The sequence below is a fragment of the Vicugna pacos genome, chromosome 1 (genome assembly GCF_048564905.1).
Source record: "Vicugna pacos chromosome 1, VicPac4, whole genome shotgun sequence".
Lineage (NCBI taxonomy): Eukaryota > Metazoa > Chordata > Mammalia > Artiodactyla > Camelidae > Vicugna > Vicugna pacos.
In genome coordinates this window covers 120,617,702-120,638,399 of record NC_132987.1, presented here as the reverse complement: position 1 = coordinate 120,638,399, position 20,698 = coordinate 120,617,702, and the positions used below count along the sequence as shown (strand labels likewise).

Here is a 20,698-nt window from a genome sequence, read left to right as displayed (position 1 = left end):
CTGTTGAGGGCGCAGGCACACCCAGAAGGGGGGCCTGCCACTTTTTTTCTGACTCAGAAGGGGGCAGGATGGTGAGATCACCCAGCCCCAGCCTTCTCCTGCCATCTTACTGGGAGCCTTCTTGTACCGTCCTGACCCAGGTCGAGGCCTGGCACAAAACACCCTTAAATGCAATTAATACAAAAAGCTTCCCATTAGTTAAGAGGAGTTATAAACTACATGCTCTTGTTTTTTCCCCAGAGGTGGGAAGGAGAAGAGAACCAGCCAAGGCTTGTGGGGATTTTTGTTCGGTTGGGTTTTTGGTGGCACACCTAGATAGTTTGGCATAGCCAGCTACAGAAAGCCTGAAGCTCAATTCACTCTGTTTTGATTAAGAATGAGGTGTCTTTTATTGTCATTTTCCTTGGAAGTAGGGGAGAAAAGAGGAAACTTTAAAATCAAGGATCAAAATACAGTGAACCTGGAAGGCATCTGAGAGCAGAAGAGATTTAAGACTAATGGACACAGGAAGAAACCCTGCCTTATAACCCCTGCCTGCTGCACCTGAATTTAATTGTCTCCATAGTTGAGTTCAAGGTCGCGTGAGTTCAGCCCTGCTCTTCATTTCCAGCGATGCCGGACCAGAGAGGACTCGTCGTTGACAACCTCGGGGTCGCGGGGGAGATGCCGACACCGCAGCGGAAGTAGCAGCAGGACGATTAAGGTAAGAAGGATGACTCCACACACGCTCATCAGAGCATAGGAGACAATCCACAGAACGGGCTCATTCAAAGGCAGGGCGGGGACGCAGTTGCTGGCTATGTCGTCTGTTGAGAAAGGCCCAGAAATTTCAGACACCGGAGCACCTGCGATTTCTGAGGAGACAGAAGCGGGGGAAATCCACAGCTATGAAATGAGCAGTGCGCCTCCACCCCACGACAAAAGAGAGAGCCCTTGGCTTTATCAGACCACAGTCAAGTCACACTGGTACCCGGGCTCCAAAGGCCTGGGCATCTGAGCTCGCACCGAGGGAGGTCTCGGGGGCTGTGTGTCTCCAGAGGGTCCGTCCCCTCTGTGCGGACTGACAGCGTGCTTCAGGGTCTGCAAGCGCTGAACCCACGTGGCGAAGAGCAGCGTGCAGAGGGGCACCTACGGAAGAATCAGGCGCTTGGTGGGGGCTGGAAAGGCCGGAGCGCCGGGCAGTGGGGGGGCGCCGTGCTGGGGGAGGGGAGCGCCGCGCAGGGTGGGGGCGCTGCGCTGGGGGTAGCGCCTCGGTCAGTGCCCGGCAGGGAGCTGTGTTGCTGGTGCTTCTTCAGCAGAGATGAGCAAAGAAAAGTAAGGAGAAGAGCAGGAGAGCCTGGAGCAGAAAACTCAGCCGCACTTGCCCGAAGCCTGGGGCTTTCCCCGGGCGGAGTCAACCTGAGCGCATGTCCTGCGGTGGCTTCCACGTTACGCAACACCCTCACAACAGCCTCACCCACACGCCCCCTAGGTTCCAGGACCAGAGGGGTCAGCCTGGCCCCGGAGACCCTTCCCCGCCCCACACTTGTCCTCTGTCACGTCTGCAGTGTACGGAGCACCCAGAAGCAAGAGTGGTAAGTTGGTGTGATACTATGACATAACTGGTAACCAAAAAACATGGCTGCCATCGCCTGGTAACTTTTGCAAACAGACTCTAGAAAAACTCTCTTCCCGGGCAAGGAAGCTGAAATGATTTCTTAAAGCAGGTTTGGGGATTACTAGCATTTCATTTGTCTACACTAGACTTAACTGCTCCTTTCAGAAGTATAGAATTTGTTTGGCATCCCAAGTTTTACTTGGAAAAAGAAAAAAGTCTCATGACCCATTTACTCATATTTAATTGCAGAAATGAATATATTTAGGTGCCAGAAAATAACATCGCTAAGCATTTAATTTTCCTGTAACTAGAGCCTCAAGATCCTAAGCCCTGCCAAGTAAGATTCTTTTTTATTGAGGAAAGAAAAAGTGAAAAAAAAAAAAAAAGGAATAGCAGCCTTGAAAATATGCTTTAAAACGAGGGAAAAGATAAAGTTGATTGCTTTGCAAAGAGGCTACATTTTCTTGCTACAAATGTGGATTTGGCTGATGTGGATGCATGGCTTATTCTAAAAGTGCTGGAAGAGAAAAGCAGGGGCCAGAGTCTGCAAACACCTACGAACAGAGGGGTGCTGGCTGTCAGTTAATCTAGACACCCAAGTGCCTACGGCCAGTCAGCAAATGACAGCCCACGGGCCAGATCTGGTCTGCCAGCTCCTTTGAAAATCAGGTTTTCTTGGAACACAGCCACTTTCATTCATTTACATATTTCCTGCACTTACTTTTGTGCTGTAACAGCAGAGTGGGGCGGCTGTGACAGAGACCATCTGTCTCGCAAGCCTAAAATATTTACTACCTGGCTCTCCATGGAAGAAGTTTGCCAATACTTAGCATATAGCATTTAACAAACATTTTAAATAACAAAAAATAACCCCACTCTTCTTATCACAAAAGTAATGCATTTTTATGGTAGAAAATTTGAAAATATACATAAGGAAATAAAAACCCACTCATGAATTCACCCAACTCAGAAACAGTCAATAATCACATTTCAGATATAATCATTTTCTAGGTATCAATTTTTTAAACAAAGATGGAATCACGTAGTAATGCTGTTTTGTACCATGGCTTTCACTTTATATGTGATAAAAATAGTTCGTATCATTTGATTTTCAACCATGCCATTTTTATGACTACACATGTATCAAATTTGTTTACCAGCTTTGCTTGTGACCATTTACGTGGCTTTCAATATTTCCACCATTATGAACGCTGACCTATGAAGCATCTTGTACTTAAATCTTTGCCCATACTCTTATTTTTTTCTGAATGAGTTAATAAAGTAAAACCATGGGTCAAAGTACAGTCACTTTTAAGCACCTGGACGTATGCAGACAAAATGCCCACAAGAAAGGCTGAGCCAGTATGTGTGTAACAGGAAAGGACAAATCTGACTCCCTGTGAGATCTGTCCCTTTGGCTTTAACCCTACGACCTGCTTTCCAGGCTCAGTCCTGCCGGCTCTGCACCTTTTGTAAAAGAATGTTGCCTTTAGCCTGAAATACGCAGACAGACCATTACAAAAAAGACCTAAATCAAACTTCTAGAGATGCAACACTGCATTAGGGGAGATGAAAAAACACACTGCATGGTGTTAATAGCAGATAATACACCACAGAAAAAAAGATTAGTGAACTTGAAACCATAACCATAGGGAACTACTGAAATGAAACCCAGAAAGAGCAAAAGACTGAAAAAAATAGAAAACCAGTAAACTGTGGGGCCACTGAGAGTAATCAGAGAACCTAAATGAGAGGAAGGGATGGGAGACAGAAAAATACTTAAAGAATAACTAAAAATTTTCCAAATTTGATAGAAACTATAAACCCACAGATTCACATGGCTCAAAGAACCCCGAGCACAAGAAATATGAAGCAAACTACACCAGTGAATTGCTGAAAGCCAGGGATAAAGAGAAACATTTAAAAGCAGAGAGAGAGAGAAAAAGAAGTATGTACAAAAGAACAAAGAAAAGGGTTGCAGAAGATTCCACGTCAGAAATAAGACAGCTATAAAACCATGGAGCAAGATCTTTACAGTACTGGGAGGAGAAACCCTGCCAACCTAGAGTTCTGTACCAAAGCAAAACATCTTCCAGAAGTGAAGACAAAGATGTTTTCAGACACACGTAAGTGGAGAGAATTCATCACAAGCACATGCACGCGCGCGCGTGCACACACACACACACAGAAATAGTACTCAGTCTTAAAAAAGGATATCTTGCTATTTGCGCCACACGGATGAACCTGGAGGACTATGCTAAATGGGACAAGCCAGACAGAAGGACAAATGCTGCATGGTCCACTTATATGTGAAATCTCAAAAAGTTGAACTCGATTCAGAGAGAAGAATGGTGGTTGCTAGGGCCTGGGGTGGGGTTAGGAGGAGATGGTGGTCAAGCACCCAAAGTTTCAGTTGTGCAAGATGAGCAGGTCAGGGGTCTAATGTACAGCCTGGTGACTATAGTTGACAATATTGTATCATACACTTGAAACTTGCTAAGAGGGTAGCTCTTAAGTGTTCCCACCAGCACCAGAAACAGAAAAAGAAAAGCAAAGAAACTACTAAGTATGTGAAGTGATGAATATTTTAATTAGCTGGAGTGTGGCCATCATTTTACAACATGCATGTGTATCAAAAGTTCAAGCTGTGCACCTTAAAGATACGCAGCTTTTATTTATCAGTTATACCTCGATAAAGCTGAAAAGGCATCACGGCAGATCTGCACTGTAAATGCGCTGAAGGAAACCCTTCAAGCAGAAGAAAAATGGTACCAGGTGGAAAAACAGATTTATGCACAGAAATGAACACTAGAAGTGGTAACTACGGAGGCAACTGTAAAGCCTTTATGTCTAACTTTAAATATTTAAAAAGATAACTGACTGATTCAAGCAAAAATAATCACAATATACGGGGGGGTTTGTAAGTCACGTCTATGACAGTGACAGCACACAGGACGGGGGAGCAGGGACGCACACTGTGTAGGTTCTTTTACTGTAGGAATCGGTAGATGTGACGAAGTGAAGGTGGACGGTACAAACCCTGGAGCCAATAAAATAACACAGCAAAGAGTCACAGCTAATAAACTCGCCGAGGGGAGCAAAATAAAAATACTCAACTCAAAGGAAGGCAGAAAGAGAGACAAAAGTGGGGGGGGAAGAGATGAAGACAGAAAACAAATAGCAGGCCTGCAGACTTAAACCCAACCACACCAATCATTGCATTAAATATAAACATTCTAAACTGGGGATTTGCTAACTTCTTCCATAAAGGACCAGACAGTAAACATGTTAGGTTCTTTGGGTCACATGCCATTTCTGCCACATACTCCTCTTGATTTTTTTAATAACCTTTTAATAATGTAAAAGCCATTCTTAGTTCATATACAGGCAGGCTCCATGCCAGATTGAGCCTGTGGGCTGATGTTTGGCTTAAACAACCCCATTAAAAAAGAGAGACTGTCAAACTAAACAAAAGGCAAGTCCTGATTTTATGCTGCGTACAAGAAACCCACTTTAAGTATAAATACTCAAATATGCTGAAAATCATCGGATGGAAAAAGACGTATCAGCCCAATGGTGGCTGGTGAAAAAGAAACTGGGAGCGGCTATGTTCGTATCGGACAGATTAGGTCCAGAGCAGAGAGTCCCACCAGATAAACACGGTGATTTCATAGTGATAGAATGCTCAGTTCACAAACACATATCAATACTAAGTATTTTTGCACCTAATAACAGAATTTCAAAATACATAAAACAAGAATGGTAAAACCGCAAGAAGGAACAGACAAACCCACAAATACAGTCAGATTTCAACACTCTTTTCTCAATAACAGATAGAATGAGAAGACAGAAAATGAGTAAGGAGATAGACCAGCTGAACGATCCTATCAACCGACCTGACAACTACAGAGCACTCCACACACACAGCAGTATGTACACTGTCTGCAAGAGCACACGGAACATTTGCCGAGATGGACTGTATCCTGGCAATTACGAATTAGTACGAGTTTCAATACACTTAGAAGTATTCAGTGCATGCTAACTATGTTCTCTGGCAACGGTGCAATTTACACTAGATACCAACAACAGAAAGATAGCTGGAAAATCCCTAAATATTTGAAACTGAAACTATAAAAAACACAGGAGGAAATCTTTGTGTCATTGGGTTAGGCAAAAAATTTCTTAGCTCTGACACCAAAAAGCACAATGTGTGAAAGAAAAACATTGATACATTTTATTTCATCAAAATTAAGAAACTCTCCTCCTTGAAAGATGACATGAAAAATCTGAAAAGTCTGGGAGAAAACATTTGTGGGTCACGTTCCTGATAAAGGATTTATATTCTGAATATAAAGAATCCCCAAAACTAAAAAAGTCAGAGGACAAACAACTCAGTACAAAAATAGGCGAGAAATTCTGAAAAGACACTTCACCAAAAAAGACGTGTGGAATGGCAGTAAGCATGAGGAGATGTGTAAGACCTTTAGCCATTAGGGAAATGCACATTTAAATTAAACCGAAACCTATGAAAATTAAAAAGGTTGACCATATCACATGCTGGTGAGGATGCAGAGGGACTGGAACTCTCATGGAAATGGAAGATGGTACAGTCAACTCTGAAAACCAGCTTGGCAGTTTCTTCGGAAGTGAACACACCCCTCTCCCACGACCCGGCCATTTCGCTCTTAGGTATTTACTCAGGAGAAATGAAGATTATGTCCAAGGACTTGTACCTAGCGCTCAGAGCAGCTTTACTTATAATAGCCAGAAGTCCTGGAAACAACCCAAAAGTTCAGCAGGTGAAGGGGGGTAAGCCAACTACGACCCAGCTACACAATCGAGCACTGATGCTCAGTAATAAACACGAGTGAACTACTGATGTGTGAAACAAAATGGATAAACCTCAGAATAACTACGCTGAGGGAAGGAAGTCGGAAAAAGGAAGGCACGTTATTCCATTTGTATGAAATTCTACGAAATAAAAAGTAAGCTATAGTGACAGAAGGCAGATGAGTGGCTACCTGGGTTTGGGGTCAGGGTCGGCGAGGGCTGGGAGGCAGGCAGAGCGAAAAAGGACAAGGACCCTGGGCTTGATGAGAACGTATGTCATCTTGTATGTGGGGATGGTTTCCAGGCTGGGCACCTTGGTAAAACTTACCAAATTGTACCCGATAACACAAACTGTTCATTTTATGCCAATTATATCATCATAAAGCTATTTAAAAAATCAAAAGAACAAGTCAAAAAATATGTCACAGACTAACCGAGGTGATATGACTGCATTTCAGTTAAAAAAGAAAAACAAAACCAACCCCAGCCCTGCTGGGCACCAAGTGGAACACCCAAGTTTACACATGTTGGCATATGTGACACACACACGCACACACACCTTCCTTGGCTTACGGTGGATAGCATCCCAGTAAACCCAAATGCCATTGAAAATATCGTTAACTCAAAAATGCATTTAATACGCCCAACCTACTGAGCATCCTGGCTCAGCCTCGCCTACCTTAAACGTGCTCAGAACACTTACGTTAGCCTACAGGTGGGTAAAATCATCCGACACAAAGCCCATTTTATAACAAAGTGCTGACTGTCTCCTGTAATGTATTGAACACTGTACGGGAAGTGAAAAAGAGAATGGCGGTCTGGGTCCAGAACGGTTGTCAGCGCGCTGACTGTTTACCCTCCTGATGGGGAGGTTCCCTGGGACCTGCGGCTGCTGCAGCCCAGCCTCACAAAAGCATCAGTCCGCATAGCGCTCATCTGGGAAAAGATCGAACTTCACAATTCGAAGTACAGTTTCTGCTGAATGTGTATTGCTTTCACACCATCGTCAAGTTGAAAAATCGCAAGTCAAACCCTCGTAAGTCGAGGACCATCTGTACAGATATATAAATACAATAAACCCCAACAAAATCAAATTTTCTTTAATGTACATGTACTATTTTTATCATCAAGAAAGTTCTGTATTTCGTTTTGAGTTTCTGAAAACTAGGACCAATTTAAAGTTGTCAGACATAATGCATTGTCTGGAAACAAGAGCATTCTCACATTCGCTTACCAGCTACTCAACGTTGAAGGGAAGTTGATTTAAAAGTACTTCTGGAGGGTATTTTCTAGAAATGCCATTCACTGGATGGTCTGCACATTTATTACATATATTATTAATTCTGTGGTCACAGGACAGATTTTAATTTTTCATAGTGGATCTATTTATGAGAGGCCATGGTGTGCCGTGGCTAAGACCACGGTCCCTACGGTTCAAATGCTAGCTGCCACTAATGAGCTGTGTCATTCTGGTCAAGTAACTTCTTTGCCTCTCAGCTTCCCCATCAGTGAAGATAATAATAGCAGTCTTGTCAATAGACGTTTAGACTTTACACAATGCCTGGGGTGAGGTCAGTGTTCACTAAGTGTCCGCTGTTAATATACTGTTACTTTAAATTCTTTCATCAAGGTCTTGGGTTAAAATTTTAATTATGTATTTTCCGTCTTGTCTCCTGGAAGGTCAGGATCACTTGGTAATGAATGCCTGGGGAAGATACCTCCTTTTACCGACCATAGCAAGCGCACGGTCAGGTCTTTTGCACCATACCATACAAAATTAAGTGCCTTGTCTCCTCGGATGGACTGGGTGGTTCTGAGATGCTTTTTGAGCAGGTGTGGTTTACGCGTAAGAGCGCCCTGGACCCACAGGACACGTGTAACGGACCCACTGCCATTCTGCTCTGCAACCGCGTGAAGCCACTTACTCTCCCGAGGCACCAGTGTCCCTTTCTGTAAAATGAGAAAGCAGGGCTGCCTAACCTATGTCTTGAAGGGTCCTTGGTTTGGGCATCTTTTGGTTATGATTGTAAGTATATGGCAGAGGCATATCTCTGAGACTCTGTTCTTAACAGCTAACTTTCCTATTTTTAGACATGAACCAGTTGATCCAATTTCAACCTGCAGCAGGGAAAAATTCCCAGTGAGATGACTGTCACAATCCACACTGCATCGCAAGTTGTCTAAGCTGAAATCTGTACAGTTCTTGGGTGCTAAATGTCTCAATCTATAAAAAGGGATGGATGGTATTTCAGAAGCTTTGGATACATTCAGAGAGAGTTGTCAATTTTTACACTCTATTATTTTCCGAGCTATAGGACCCTCATCCCAGGCAGCAGAGAGGCAGTTCAAAGTGCTCCTGTCCCAGTATCTGTTCCAGGTATGTGAGACCCAGGTTAGCCAGCTCCATGACACACCGTGACCCCCGCCTTATTTATCTGGCTCTGGTGTGAGACTAGAATAACAAATGTCCGTAGGAGTGGAGGGTGAGTTGAGGAGAAGCAGGGGCAGCATAAGAGAAGCATCTGGAGATCTTTTTTCAAAATACCCATCACCCTCCCACCCACCACCATTCTTATATACCTTGGCTGAAAAAGGAGGTGAGGATGTAGACCGCGCATCCTTTAAAAAGCTCCCCAGGAGATTCTAATCAAAAAGCTCCCACTCACTGCTCTCCCCCTCACCCTGCTCCAAGCCTTAGAGAGAAGCCTAGTCCTACAAGCTAAGTGTTGCCTGACAAACAGATTATTATGAAAACCAAAATAAAGACACTGGGGGAGAAGGGCAGCCCCCCCCAACTTTTTCAAGTACTGGTTTGTGCAAAGCTAGAACTTCCTCCCACTATAACACACAGAACTGAGGATAAAACAGTCCTCAATTTTAAATATGTAGCTGAGCCCAGAAATAGTCCCTAGGGGTTCCAATAACCAGAGGATGGGGGGTGGACAGACTTGACTCCAGCACCAAGGACAGGGGCACTAGAGATGGGATGCCAGGGAAGGCTGGCCCAGCAGTGAGGGAGCCAGGAAAACTCTGCCAACAAGGAAGGCGGGCTCTTTCCAAGACCTGAGCAGGGGTGGGAGCTGAGGGCAAGGAAGGCTCTCCCATAAGAAACGGAACCTCCAAACAGACACCTCGAGCATGGCTGGCAGCTAAATTTACACAGTTTGGTGTAGAAATCCTGCACTTCTCATAGTCTGAGAAGGAAAATGCAAAATTGCTTTATAGTAGCATTTTTACAATCCAAACTGCACTGAACTCTCTTGGGTGGGGAAAAAAAAAAACACTCTTGCTAAAGATTAAGCTCACAACAAAAAACGACAACCAAGTGAGAAAAACATCCCCCACAAGAGAACAGGCATCAAACACAAAAACACGCAGATTAGGTTTCATAAATGACAGAAAATACAACAACCTGCTTGAATTATACAATAGCTGTGTTTTATGCGATTAAAAATTCACTGAAATACCAACAAGCTTTTTTTTTAACTAAACCAGCTAATTTGAAAGTTCATAAAGGAAAAGAAAATTAAGAAAGAATAGCAGGGAAGTTTTGAATAAAGAAGAATAATGAAAGGAAATGATTACTTTAAGACATATCAATGGAATAAAATAGGAACTCTAGAATAAATATTTATATCCCAGTATGGAATTTGGTATGTAATAACAGTGGGGCTTCAAATTAGTGAAGAAAAGATAGATCATTTGATAAATGTTATAGAAATAATCTGGCAGTCACCTTGGGGAAAAAGATTTAATCCATACATTCCATGCCAAGGGAAATCCAACATAAAAGTTCTTAAATATCTCACAAAATAATTTTAGTGAGGAAGATACTGAAAATGGGACATTAAACCCAAGAGCCTTAAAAGCCCGATTTATTTAAATGCATGAGAGTAAATATGTTTACACTATCATTCATCATAAGCTAATTTTAAAAACAATTTATAATTGAGATATGAATTTTAGTGTTTTTTCCTCCAAGTGGTTACCTACTCCATTACATAAAGAGAGCCTACAAACTGATACAAAAAACTAATAACCCAATGGGAACAAAAATGGGGAAAAGAGTGGATAGTTCACAGACAAGGAAAAACAAACACCCTTAGATGTATGAAAGGAAACTCAACCTCATTTGTGTAAAGTAATGCAACTAAAATTACACTGAGGCCGTCTTCTCCACCTGTCAGATTGGCAAAAACCCCAAAAGCATGACGCCACGTTGGTGAGTCTGACTGGAGAAGCAGGCCCTCACATGCCTTAGCGGAGAACTGGTGCAGCCAGGGACAAAGGCGTGTAACCCCGTGCAAGGCCACGCGCCACGGCGTCAAGGTTGCAAATGCTCCACCCTTCACGCCAGGAATTCCACTTCTCAGAATCCAACCTAGACGTGTATGTTCTTACTTATGGGCGTACGTAAATGGTGTCCACCACAGGGCTGTTGTAACAGCAAGATTAGGAACCACTGAAATGTCTATCCATAAGGGTTAGTTAAACAAACGAGGAAACATCCACACAACAGGAGATCATGAGGCTCAAAAAAAACAGTAATGAGGGAAGACTATGTACTTATGTGACTGACTCAGAGAGTGGGGCACAGTATAACTCACTGTGCCTTTCCAATACCACCCGGCTGCTTTTTAAAATTAAATAAAAAATGATAAAGGAGATAAAGGGAAGAATAAGCCACCACGAAATTATTACAGAACACTACAGAAAAGTAAACTAGTACGTTTGAGAAAGTACAGAATAGTTTCTGGAAATGAACAGCACAGTCTGTGTAATGAAAAGCTCACTGAATAGGTTAAGTAGTAGATGGAATGTAGCTGGAGAGAACCCTCCAATCTAAGACGCACCCGAGGAACCTTCACAAGATGCAGCAAAGATACAGAGGAAGACAGGAATGAAAGGTCAAGGGATGTGGAGGGAATGATGAGACATCCCCACGTTTACTTCTTCCAGGAGATCCAGAAGGAGAGACTAAAAAGAATGCGTGTAAGGCAAGAGCGGAGGAGGTGACGGGGAGAATTTCCTAGGGCTGATGGTGAAAAACATGAATTATAAGAATCAGACAGTGAGTCTTGAGCAAGATGAAAAAAATAAGCTCTATGTAGATACATCACGACGAACGTTCAGAACACTGACAGTTACAATAAAAGGAGTCTCGACAGCAACTGGACAGAAGGAGCACGTTGCCCTTAAAGGTCAAACAGCTGAAACTCACCGAGTTCTGTTCATCAGCAACTGTGAAGGCAGGAGATTAAGGACACAGCATCTTCAAAACACTAAGGGAAGACGGCAGACTTAGATCTGCACGCAGCTCAATTATGATTCAAGAGTTGCGGCGAAATAAAATTTACCTTCCACAGACTTTTATAAAAGAAATTCATTCTTCAGCAGAAAGAACATTGCTGTGTAGTGTAAACAACTTGTTTATCCATTCTCTTTTGGAGGACTGTGGGCTGTTTTTCAGTTTGATGAGAGTGACCGTTTCACGTAATTGCTAAATGAAAGCAGCCTTTCGGTTAGTTTTATGAACAAAGCTGCTTCTGGTCAAGTCTGTGGGTGGTCATTGCATCTCCCCTTTGCACACACCTGGGAGCGACCTTGCTGGGTCACTGAGGACGAGTATGTTTAACACTAGTAGAAAATGTCATTTTTTTTCATTCATACTAAACAATTTCAGCAGCTGGGAATCCCTTAACGGAGAATTAGAAGGAGATTCCACGAACCTATCCAGTGCACCACGCTCCGTGGTGCAGGACGATGACTATTCTGATTAAAGTAAGAAAAGAGACAAAAACGTCCATCACCATTTCTATTCAATGTTGCCTCTAAAGGCATCACAGAAGAAAAATAAGAGATATAAAGATATAAACAAAAGATCTAAAATGAGAAATTATTAAAAAAATGTGTTATTTGCAGATCATGACTGCACTGAATTTACAGACGAACTGGTCACGGAAAATCCAGCAACCGTAACGCTGAGCAGTGAAGGCAAACTGACAGTGTGTGCGCACCACCACGGAGCTCACGGGAATTAAAAAGTAGCAAAAGGCCCAAACCAACCACCCCATGTTCAGCTGCGAGCACTTCTCCACAGGGACACGGCAGGCAGCTTTAAGGTGGCCCCCGCCAGCCCTGCTGCCTGCTGTGCCCTCCTGTGCAGCGAAGCCGCCACCCGCCTGGCCCCAGGGCTGCTCTGCGAGACGTGGGAACGGGGCAGCGGGGACAGCACATCGCCCCTGAGATCAGGTTATAAACACCTGTGGTTCTGTGCTGGGGCTCTGTTGGGCTGTCTCTCTCTCTGGGGTCTCTTGCTCTGGGGCGACCAGTGCCCCACCTTGAAGACATTCAGACAGGCCTGTGATGAGTCCACGTGGTGGGAAAAGAGGGCTTCTCCAAACAGCCATGCGAGGCAGCTTGGAGGTGGCCCTTCCAGCCTTCAGGCGGCTGCAGCCTCGCGGGAGACCCTGGGCCGGAGCCACCCAGTTAGACTCCCCCTGGACTCCTGGCCCTCAGCACCTGCACAAGGCCCCAGGATGCTTCTAAATTTGGGGTTAATTGTTACACAGCAATAGATTACCAATCCCAGGTACTGATAACCACGTAGTGAAATTGTAAGTGCACAGTGATTATGAGAAGAACATACACCAATTTCAGGATAAAGAGTATTCCTGGGGAAGGCGGTGGGATAGGGTGTAAGCCATATTTGTTTTTATTTCTGTGACAAAATTTTGAAGAAAACATGACAAAATGTTAGCATTTGTTAAATCTGGGTGCTCCATAAGTGTGTACACAGTACAGGATTTCTTGCAACTTAAAACATTTTGTTATATAAAACATGTTATAACTTAAAAATAAACACTTTTTAAAAAGGACAAAAAAAGGCAGGGTATCTTTTCCATTGACAATGGTGCCGCTTTAGACCACAGTCTGGCTCCTAATTGCTGTCCTGAGGGAAGTAATTACTTGAACGGCTAAACAATTTGCACTAAAGAGGAGGCATATCATGGAATATTCCCATCGCCTATAATACCTAACGTTTAAGTACCCTGACCTTAAACACAGCTTTAAAAAACAGCAACAAAGAACTTGTATAAGAGCACCTAACAGAGGATTCACGATGAAATGCAGGGAAGAATGCTGCTTTGCTTGGAGATGCTTAATATTAAACTATTTCCAACAGCAATTCACCCGGGAAACATGTGGTGATGACGCTCTCTGCTGTTTTAACTACAGTGGACGATGCAGCAGCTGTTGCCATAGTACCCTCTGCTTGAGTGGCAGTTAACCAGAGAACAGGACTTGTGGGGGAAGTGCTGTAGCTCTTAGATCCTCTGCATTAACAGAAGGAAAATATTCATAGTTGGGAGCCACAGAGAAAGGTCTCTTCCAATGATAACCTAACAGACTGAAAGAGTTAATACGCATCTGAAAAGTAAACAGTTACTCGTGACTAAGATAAAAACATGGCAAGTCTCAAGAATATGGGGAGTCTGTTCACTGATACAAAATCAAAGAAATCTGCACTGGTATTTAAGAAGATATATGGCAACTTTCCAAATATGTACATGGGGTTGGGTGATTTTATTTACATGGAATATGAACTGACCTAATGTTCCAGATACAATTTTTCCACTTAACATTTCTCTTCTTCTGTTCTCCAAACTCTTATTTTACTTTGTGGGGATAGACAGCGTGTTGGAACAAGGCTATAAAGCATCACTTAACTGCTTTATTTACCTGGCTCCTGTTTGAAGACCACGATTGTGATAGTTAGAAATAATAACTGAACATACCTCACCTCCCGAATAAATCAGCTGCGATCACCTGGCATCCTGCCTGCACACCCTCCCCTCCCTGGCTCTCCTCCAAACTCCTCAGGTGGTTTTAAATCAGCAAAAGTCTGGTCAGAGCTGAGGCTGCCAGCGCGGTCAGCCGGCATCCCTGCCTGTCCCACAACGCCATCTCATGTTTAGGACTTTTTTTCCCATCAAATTCATACTTCTTTTCCTTCACTCCATGGGGGTCTTGGATTTCGCTACAACCCCCAATTTTTGGTTGTCAGTTCTTTCCCTGTCTCATTTTTTAAAAATTATTTTTACCACCTTCATTGTGGTATGGTTCCTGCACAGTAAACTACACATACTTACATATTTCAGATGTATTCTTTGATGTATTCTGACAGATGGACACACCAATGAAACCACTACCACCATGAGGACAGCTAACATTTCCTTCACTCCCCAAAAGGTGCAATTTTCAAATTCCCAATTTATTAATTCCCCTTTAACCCTGGTACTTTTTTTTTTTTTAATGGAGCTACTGGGGATGGAACCCAGGACCTCATGCATGCTAAGCACACACTCTACCAGTGAGCTCTACCCTCCCCCAAGTTTCTCACGTTTCTTAATGGTTCTGCCCCTTAGCATGGTACCAGCACAGCTTTGGGATTTCCTTCTGTTCCTGACCCCAAATCCAATGTCCCAGGATGCTTTTGGTCCTCTGAAACCCAATCTTAGGCGCCGCAGCCCTCCCTGCCTCCCCCTGGGTGCTCTTTCTCCACTCCCCCCACAATTCCATCTCCTGCACTTCTGTGATTTGCCTTTTCCTCGCTGGCTCGGGCTATTCATCAAAGGACCTGATCCTCCCACTAAACCGTGTGCTGTGGGAACACTCCACTTCAAGCATGCTGCTAACTCTGCAGGCATTTCCAGGTGGACGGGCGTTAACCGTCCTATCAACTTTATTGGTCTCTCCTGGTTTCTCTGAAGATCCACCTAGTCTTCCAGCTAGACTTTGCAGAATAACACTGCTGGGTCACCCTCATACCATCTCTCCAAAAAAAATTCCATGGGGGCAGGAGGGATAAATTGGGAGTATGGACTGAACAGACGCACACTGTTGTATACAAGACAGCCAAACAGCAAAGGTCTACTGTGTAACACAGGGAACTATATTCAGTATCTCGTCATAAGCTATAGTGGAAAAGAATCAAAAAAGAATATATATACCCACACACACACATCAGACACACGTATAACCCAATCACTTTGCTGTACCCCTGAAACTAACACAGCACTTGCAAATCAACTGTGCTTCAGTTAAAAGAAAGTTCTATGAGACGAACAGGCTCCTTGTTCTCATTATTTCAGGACTTCGGGAAATAACAATGACAGGTGTTTACTTCTTATTTCTCACAGAGGCTATTATCTTTGAGGAAAAAGTACACACAGCTTATCTATGAAGTTTCTATTTATTCATCTTGCTTTCACCGTCAAAAACCTGAAATTCATCCCCAAGGTCCCATAGAGGATTTTCACTGCTGGTATGAAGTGCCGTTTTAAGTTTAATGTGAGAGATAACTGTAATAACTAACGTTTATTGTGTATTTGCCATGTGCCAAGCACTGGGCTAAAAGTTTGCCGTGCATCAAGGAAAATACAACATTATCAGAGACCGGCCAGAGCGATGCTTTGCCACACAGCAGAGAGACGGAGCCTGGTCAGTTTCAACGGGGGGCACAGGTCCCTGGCCGGTGGCTCCTTCCCATCGCTGATGCTGGGCAACTGTCCTATGTGCGCCCTTCTGGTGTTGCCGGGGAAAGACCCTAACCCTTCCCCACAGCATCTAGGAATACTGAGAGCTGGGGGCCTTTGACATTCATGCTTCAGCAGAACAGAGGTACACTCACTGCACCTAAAACAGAAACCACATTCCCGCCCAAAGTGATGAACCCAGAACAGGCTGTATGGCTTTTCTCTCTCGGTAGGGCGGTATTCCAGCCCAACGCTCATTCTTACGTGGCTGAATGGAGGCTGAAAATTGCGTGCACGAGGCTGCCTTTCACAGCAATAATGATGTACTAATACTGGTTCACTTATCGTGACAAATACACCGTACAAATATAAACTGTTCAGTGGGAAATTGGGGGTGGGTGTATGGGAACTCTGCACTCTTAACAATTTATCAGTAAATCTAAAACTATTCTAAAATTAAAATTTTAATTCAAAAACAAACAAACAAGTTTGCCATGGATCATTCTCGCCCGTTCCTCTCTGCAATCCCATGGTACATTTTATTGATAAGACTAATCGCTGATCGCAGGTATGACGAAATAATTCAGCGACAACTGATTTGTCCCTAAGAGTTGCTTACACCTGGCATGAAGCGCTCTCGTCAGGCCTCCCCGCCCGACGCGAGCATCGCTCACCTGCACAGGGGCTGGCTGCGAAGCCCACCCGCTTCCGAGCTCTGTCAAAGACCACGTAGAAGCCCTCCATCACGGTAGCACCGATCACCAGCGCGTTCGTGGACGGCGAGATGCCGAACCGGTAACATTCGTAATTCAGGCCAGCCCCCATCATGGGCTGGATGTAAAGCTGTTTAGAGGGAAAGAGGAAACAAGAAACACGAATCAGGCAGTGTCACAACACCGCTGGGGCTGCAGTGTGCTCAGACTCTCCAAGGCGCCCTGGGTCACCTGCCTCACCTGTAAGCATCAGAGAACTCCAGGGCTCTGTCCTCCCCTGTCTTCCCTCCCCGGGACCCAGCAGCCCCATGGCCCTCAGCACCTTCCCCGTGCACTGTCTCCAGTCCAGACCTTTGTTGCCATAGCTGTAACTCTTATGTCCACCTGCCTACTCGCCCCTCAACTGGCATCTCAAATGTAACATCTGAAAGCCTGAACTCTGGAAATCCCCTGCCCCCACCCAGATCTGCTCTCCTCTCAAGGTCCTGTGTCTCAGTAAGTCCATGACTCACCCAGTTACTCAGACCCCAGGGCACCGGTCAGTGTCTCTTACCCTACCTCAAAGCCCTGGCCAGAGTCTGCAGGGTTTCCTCTGAAACTGAACCTGAATCTGACCACACCTGCCATCTCCATTCTCCTCCCCTGGTCCTCTTCTCTCAGGAGCTACTGCAGGGGCCCCTAAGTGGCCCCAGGATGCCATCTTTTCAAAGTGATCATGTCACTCTCTGCCAAAGAGAATTTCCCAAGTAGGCAGCATGACAGAGGTAGGGTGGTTTCCTCAGTAAGAGAGAGAGACCATCACAATCAGAGAGGACAGGACGCAGCATCACCAGAGGAGGAGTCTGACCCGTGCAGGGACCATTTCTGGCACATTCCATGCAGAGTTCAACACACACAGGATGTGGCCCTTGAGATTCCCCTAGAAGCAAAAGTCTTTGGGGAAATGAGCCAAAACTTAAAGCAATCAGCGGGCAAATCAATTATCATGTCAGGAATAAAAATCTCTGTTTAACAGCCAAGTGTTCAAAGTTAGGCAGTTAGGAGAACAGAGTGGCTTAAGAAGACAAAATGGCAGATATTTTTTTAAAAAGTTAAAAAAAAATAAAGTGCAAAATGAGTAGGAAAAAGGGACATTCTTGTAATGATTAGTCCTAAAGGGCAAAAGCATCAAGAAAGACTTGGAGGAAAAAGCTGAGATTCGCCAAGCAGCCAAGAGTTCTAGGACTTGCGGCTGGAGGGTGAGGGGTGGCAATTTTGGGGGGAGCAGCAGTGAGGGGCTGCCCCGTGATGACCGAAGGAGAGGACGCCGTGTAGGGGGCAAGGTGAGGATGGGCCTGGCAGGGCGGAGCGCTGGGCATCAGGACTGGGAAGGACAAGAACAGTAAATCTGAGCAGAAGAGGCAACCAGGCGTTGTGCTGCAGAAAAGGTCTGCGATCAAACTGACACACGAAGATGACGGTCATTGCACTTGCCACCTACAGGGAGATGAGCAAGGACCCGCTGGGGCGGAACCTGGAGTCATTGGTCTCCAGTGGACATCAAGAAATGGCCATACCCAGGGGGCGGTTCCAGCGGCTAGAACCCTGCACTGACTGGCACGTCTGCCTGTCAACCCTTCTTCAAAGCAAGGGCTCATTCTAGTCTTCATTGTATCCTTGGCACGTAGTACGTGCTGGGCGCATAGTAGGGCCTCAGTAAAGATATGCTAGATCAATGAATGACGCCAAGCTTGGTCGGTGTGATGAAACAGACAACTGCTCCTGAGGGTCAACATCAACCAGGGTCAGGTGGCAGATGTACTCAGCTGCTGCCGAAACACGTGCACTTCGGGCTCTGTAAGCAGGGCCCAGGTATGCGTGCATGTGCGCGCACACACACACACCCCCCACCTCTGAATGAACAAATTTCATAATAAAACCCCCCAAGTTGCCAAACACAATGCAACCAATGACACTGATGCAAACACCATGCAAACGCAGTTTGTATCTTTTCCCCGTCCTCTGTGTGTCCTCGCTGACTTCCAATAAAAATTCCAGACTGCAAATTCTGCACCACATGGGAAAGCTTCAGTGTTGCTGGTTCTCAGAATAAAAATGCCTGCCTTAAAACCAAAATAGCACAAAGAGACAAAGCCGTGGTACTGAGACTGAAACTATGTTACGTTTTTAGGATTATGTGGGAAAAAAACCCAGAATCTGCCTGGGGGCTGGGGCTAGGGCTGGGGGCTGCGGGCTGCGTTTTTAAACAGGTCAAACAGGATTCAGCCCATGTGTTTTGGGCAAATAGTGCAGGGGGCAGAGACACCGTGTCTTTTGTCACGGCTCTTCTGGGCACTAGCAATCCTTGGTCCGCCTACTGCTGCTGATGCCCGAGTGCTTCTGGGCAGGGGCCTCATTCTAAAACTCTGGTGATAAGCAGGCCTGATCATTGCCCTGGATGCTAGGAGGGCTTCAGTCTGGCGGAAGTGCAGTGCTGGGAGGGCGGCCGCAGCACTGCCCCCGTGGGGTGTCGCTGGGGGTGCAGAGCTGGTGGGCTTCTCCCCAGGTGATGGTTCACAACTGCCTGTCACGATGAATAAGAAATCAGGAAAACAGAGGGGAAAGCAGATTTTCAAAGACTGAAAATGTGGACATGTCAAAGTCAACCCAAAAAACATCTACAGTCTCATAAGTGAGAACAGAACTGGATCCTTATGCAGAGATATGCAAATTAAATGCAAAACTGCCAACTCTCCCTCATTATATGGCTACACTCACCCAGTGCTCGTCCTAAAAGGGGCTGACGGTCCCCAGTGAACCTTCAGCTCTGATGGCTGCTGCCTGCCCTGGACGTAGTAACAGATCACCCCCTGAACGCCTGCCTCCTCCTGCTTCTTCTGAGTCCCTGCCTCCGCTGACCAGCACACACGCCATTTACTCTCCAGTCCACAGTCACCTGTGTCCTCAGGCTGGGTTTTAACTTTCGTTACAAACTATTGATGAAATAATGTCCACATTTTGCTCTTCGACTGACCAAAATTTAATCACCAAGAGCACATTATTTTAAAGATGCTGAAAACACATCACTCTAATAACATCACTCTATGCTGGGCTGTTCATCCAAGGATACTGCAGGCTTCCAAAAATGCCTTTGGCAGGGATCACTATTTCTCCTTTATAGTTAAAGAGACAGGCAGAAAGGGCTAAGTGATTTGCTCAAAGTTACAGTGTGAGTCAGGAGCAGTGCTGAGAATGTAACTCAAGCCTCCAGCTCTCAGCATATGTGTCCGCTGTTGGGCTGTGTTTCTCCTAAAGCTTTCAATCCTTTCCCCAACAACTCTCCATTTCTGGAACGTACTTCTCCACCCATAAAGTTGAGAACAGGGAAGAGGCAATATTATCATTTACCTTTTTCTTCCAAAATGGTTCCTCCCTCCTATCTCCCAACCCCACTCCTTTATCCCAAATTCACCAAACTGCAACCAAGACACATTGCTCTCCCACAAACACCGTCACATGGCCGTGTGAGGGAAGGAAATCTCATGACTGTCATCTTCAAGGAATTAATAATTTAATGGAGGAAGAAATAAAAGTGTATGTGTGTGTATATAAAGAAAAAAGACGTCAAATGAAAAAGGCAACAGCATAAAATTATACCCTAAAGATATGATTCCACGCCAGAAGAGTAAACTAGGAGACACGCATTATGACTTTGAAGGGCGAGCTCACAAATGGGTCATTCTCCTCAGCAGACGTTCAACAAAGAGGGGTTGTTTGAATTGGGTCTAAAAGGATGGGAAGAATTTAGACACACAGATGGAGTGGGGAGGAGATGGCATTTTAGGCAGAGGGGTTGGTGGAAGCAAAGGTTAGGAGATGGAGGCGGCACCCAGAGCTGGAGGACAGCCACCAAGAATGGACGGTCAAGGGCAAGCAGGAAATATGTTGGAAAGCCAGGAGGGATCCTGTGAGGTCACTGAAAGCCACACTGGCCAATGAGGCCTCCGGGGTTTAAGGAGCGGGGCTGAGCACGCTGCAGC

The 20,698-nt window shown here is 45.0% G+C and overlaps 1 protein-coding gene across 2 annotated transcripts in view; it reads right to left on the bottom strand.

Annotated features, from left to right (window-relative positions):
* Positions 1-360: 360 nt before the first annotated feature.
* The window catches only part of BACE2 (beta-secretase 2), a 75,514-nt gene continuing 55,176 nt past the window's right edge, over positions 361-20,698 (bottom strand). For both annotated transcript variants that reach the window (XM_072969423.1, XM_072969427.1), the window contains exons 8-9: positions 16,641-16,809; positions 361-854 (exon numbers count right to left, since the gene is read on the bottom strand). In XM_072969423.1, coding sequence (XP_072825524.1) covers positions 601-854; positions 16,641-16,809 — 423 coding nt within the window. In that variant the 3' untranslated portion in view covers positions 361-600. The remainder of the gene's footprint in view (positions 855-16,640; positions 16,810-20,698) is intronic.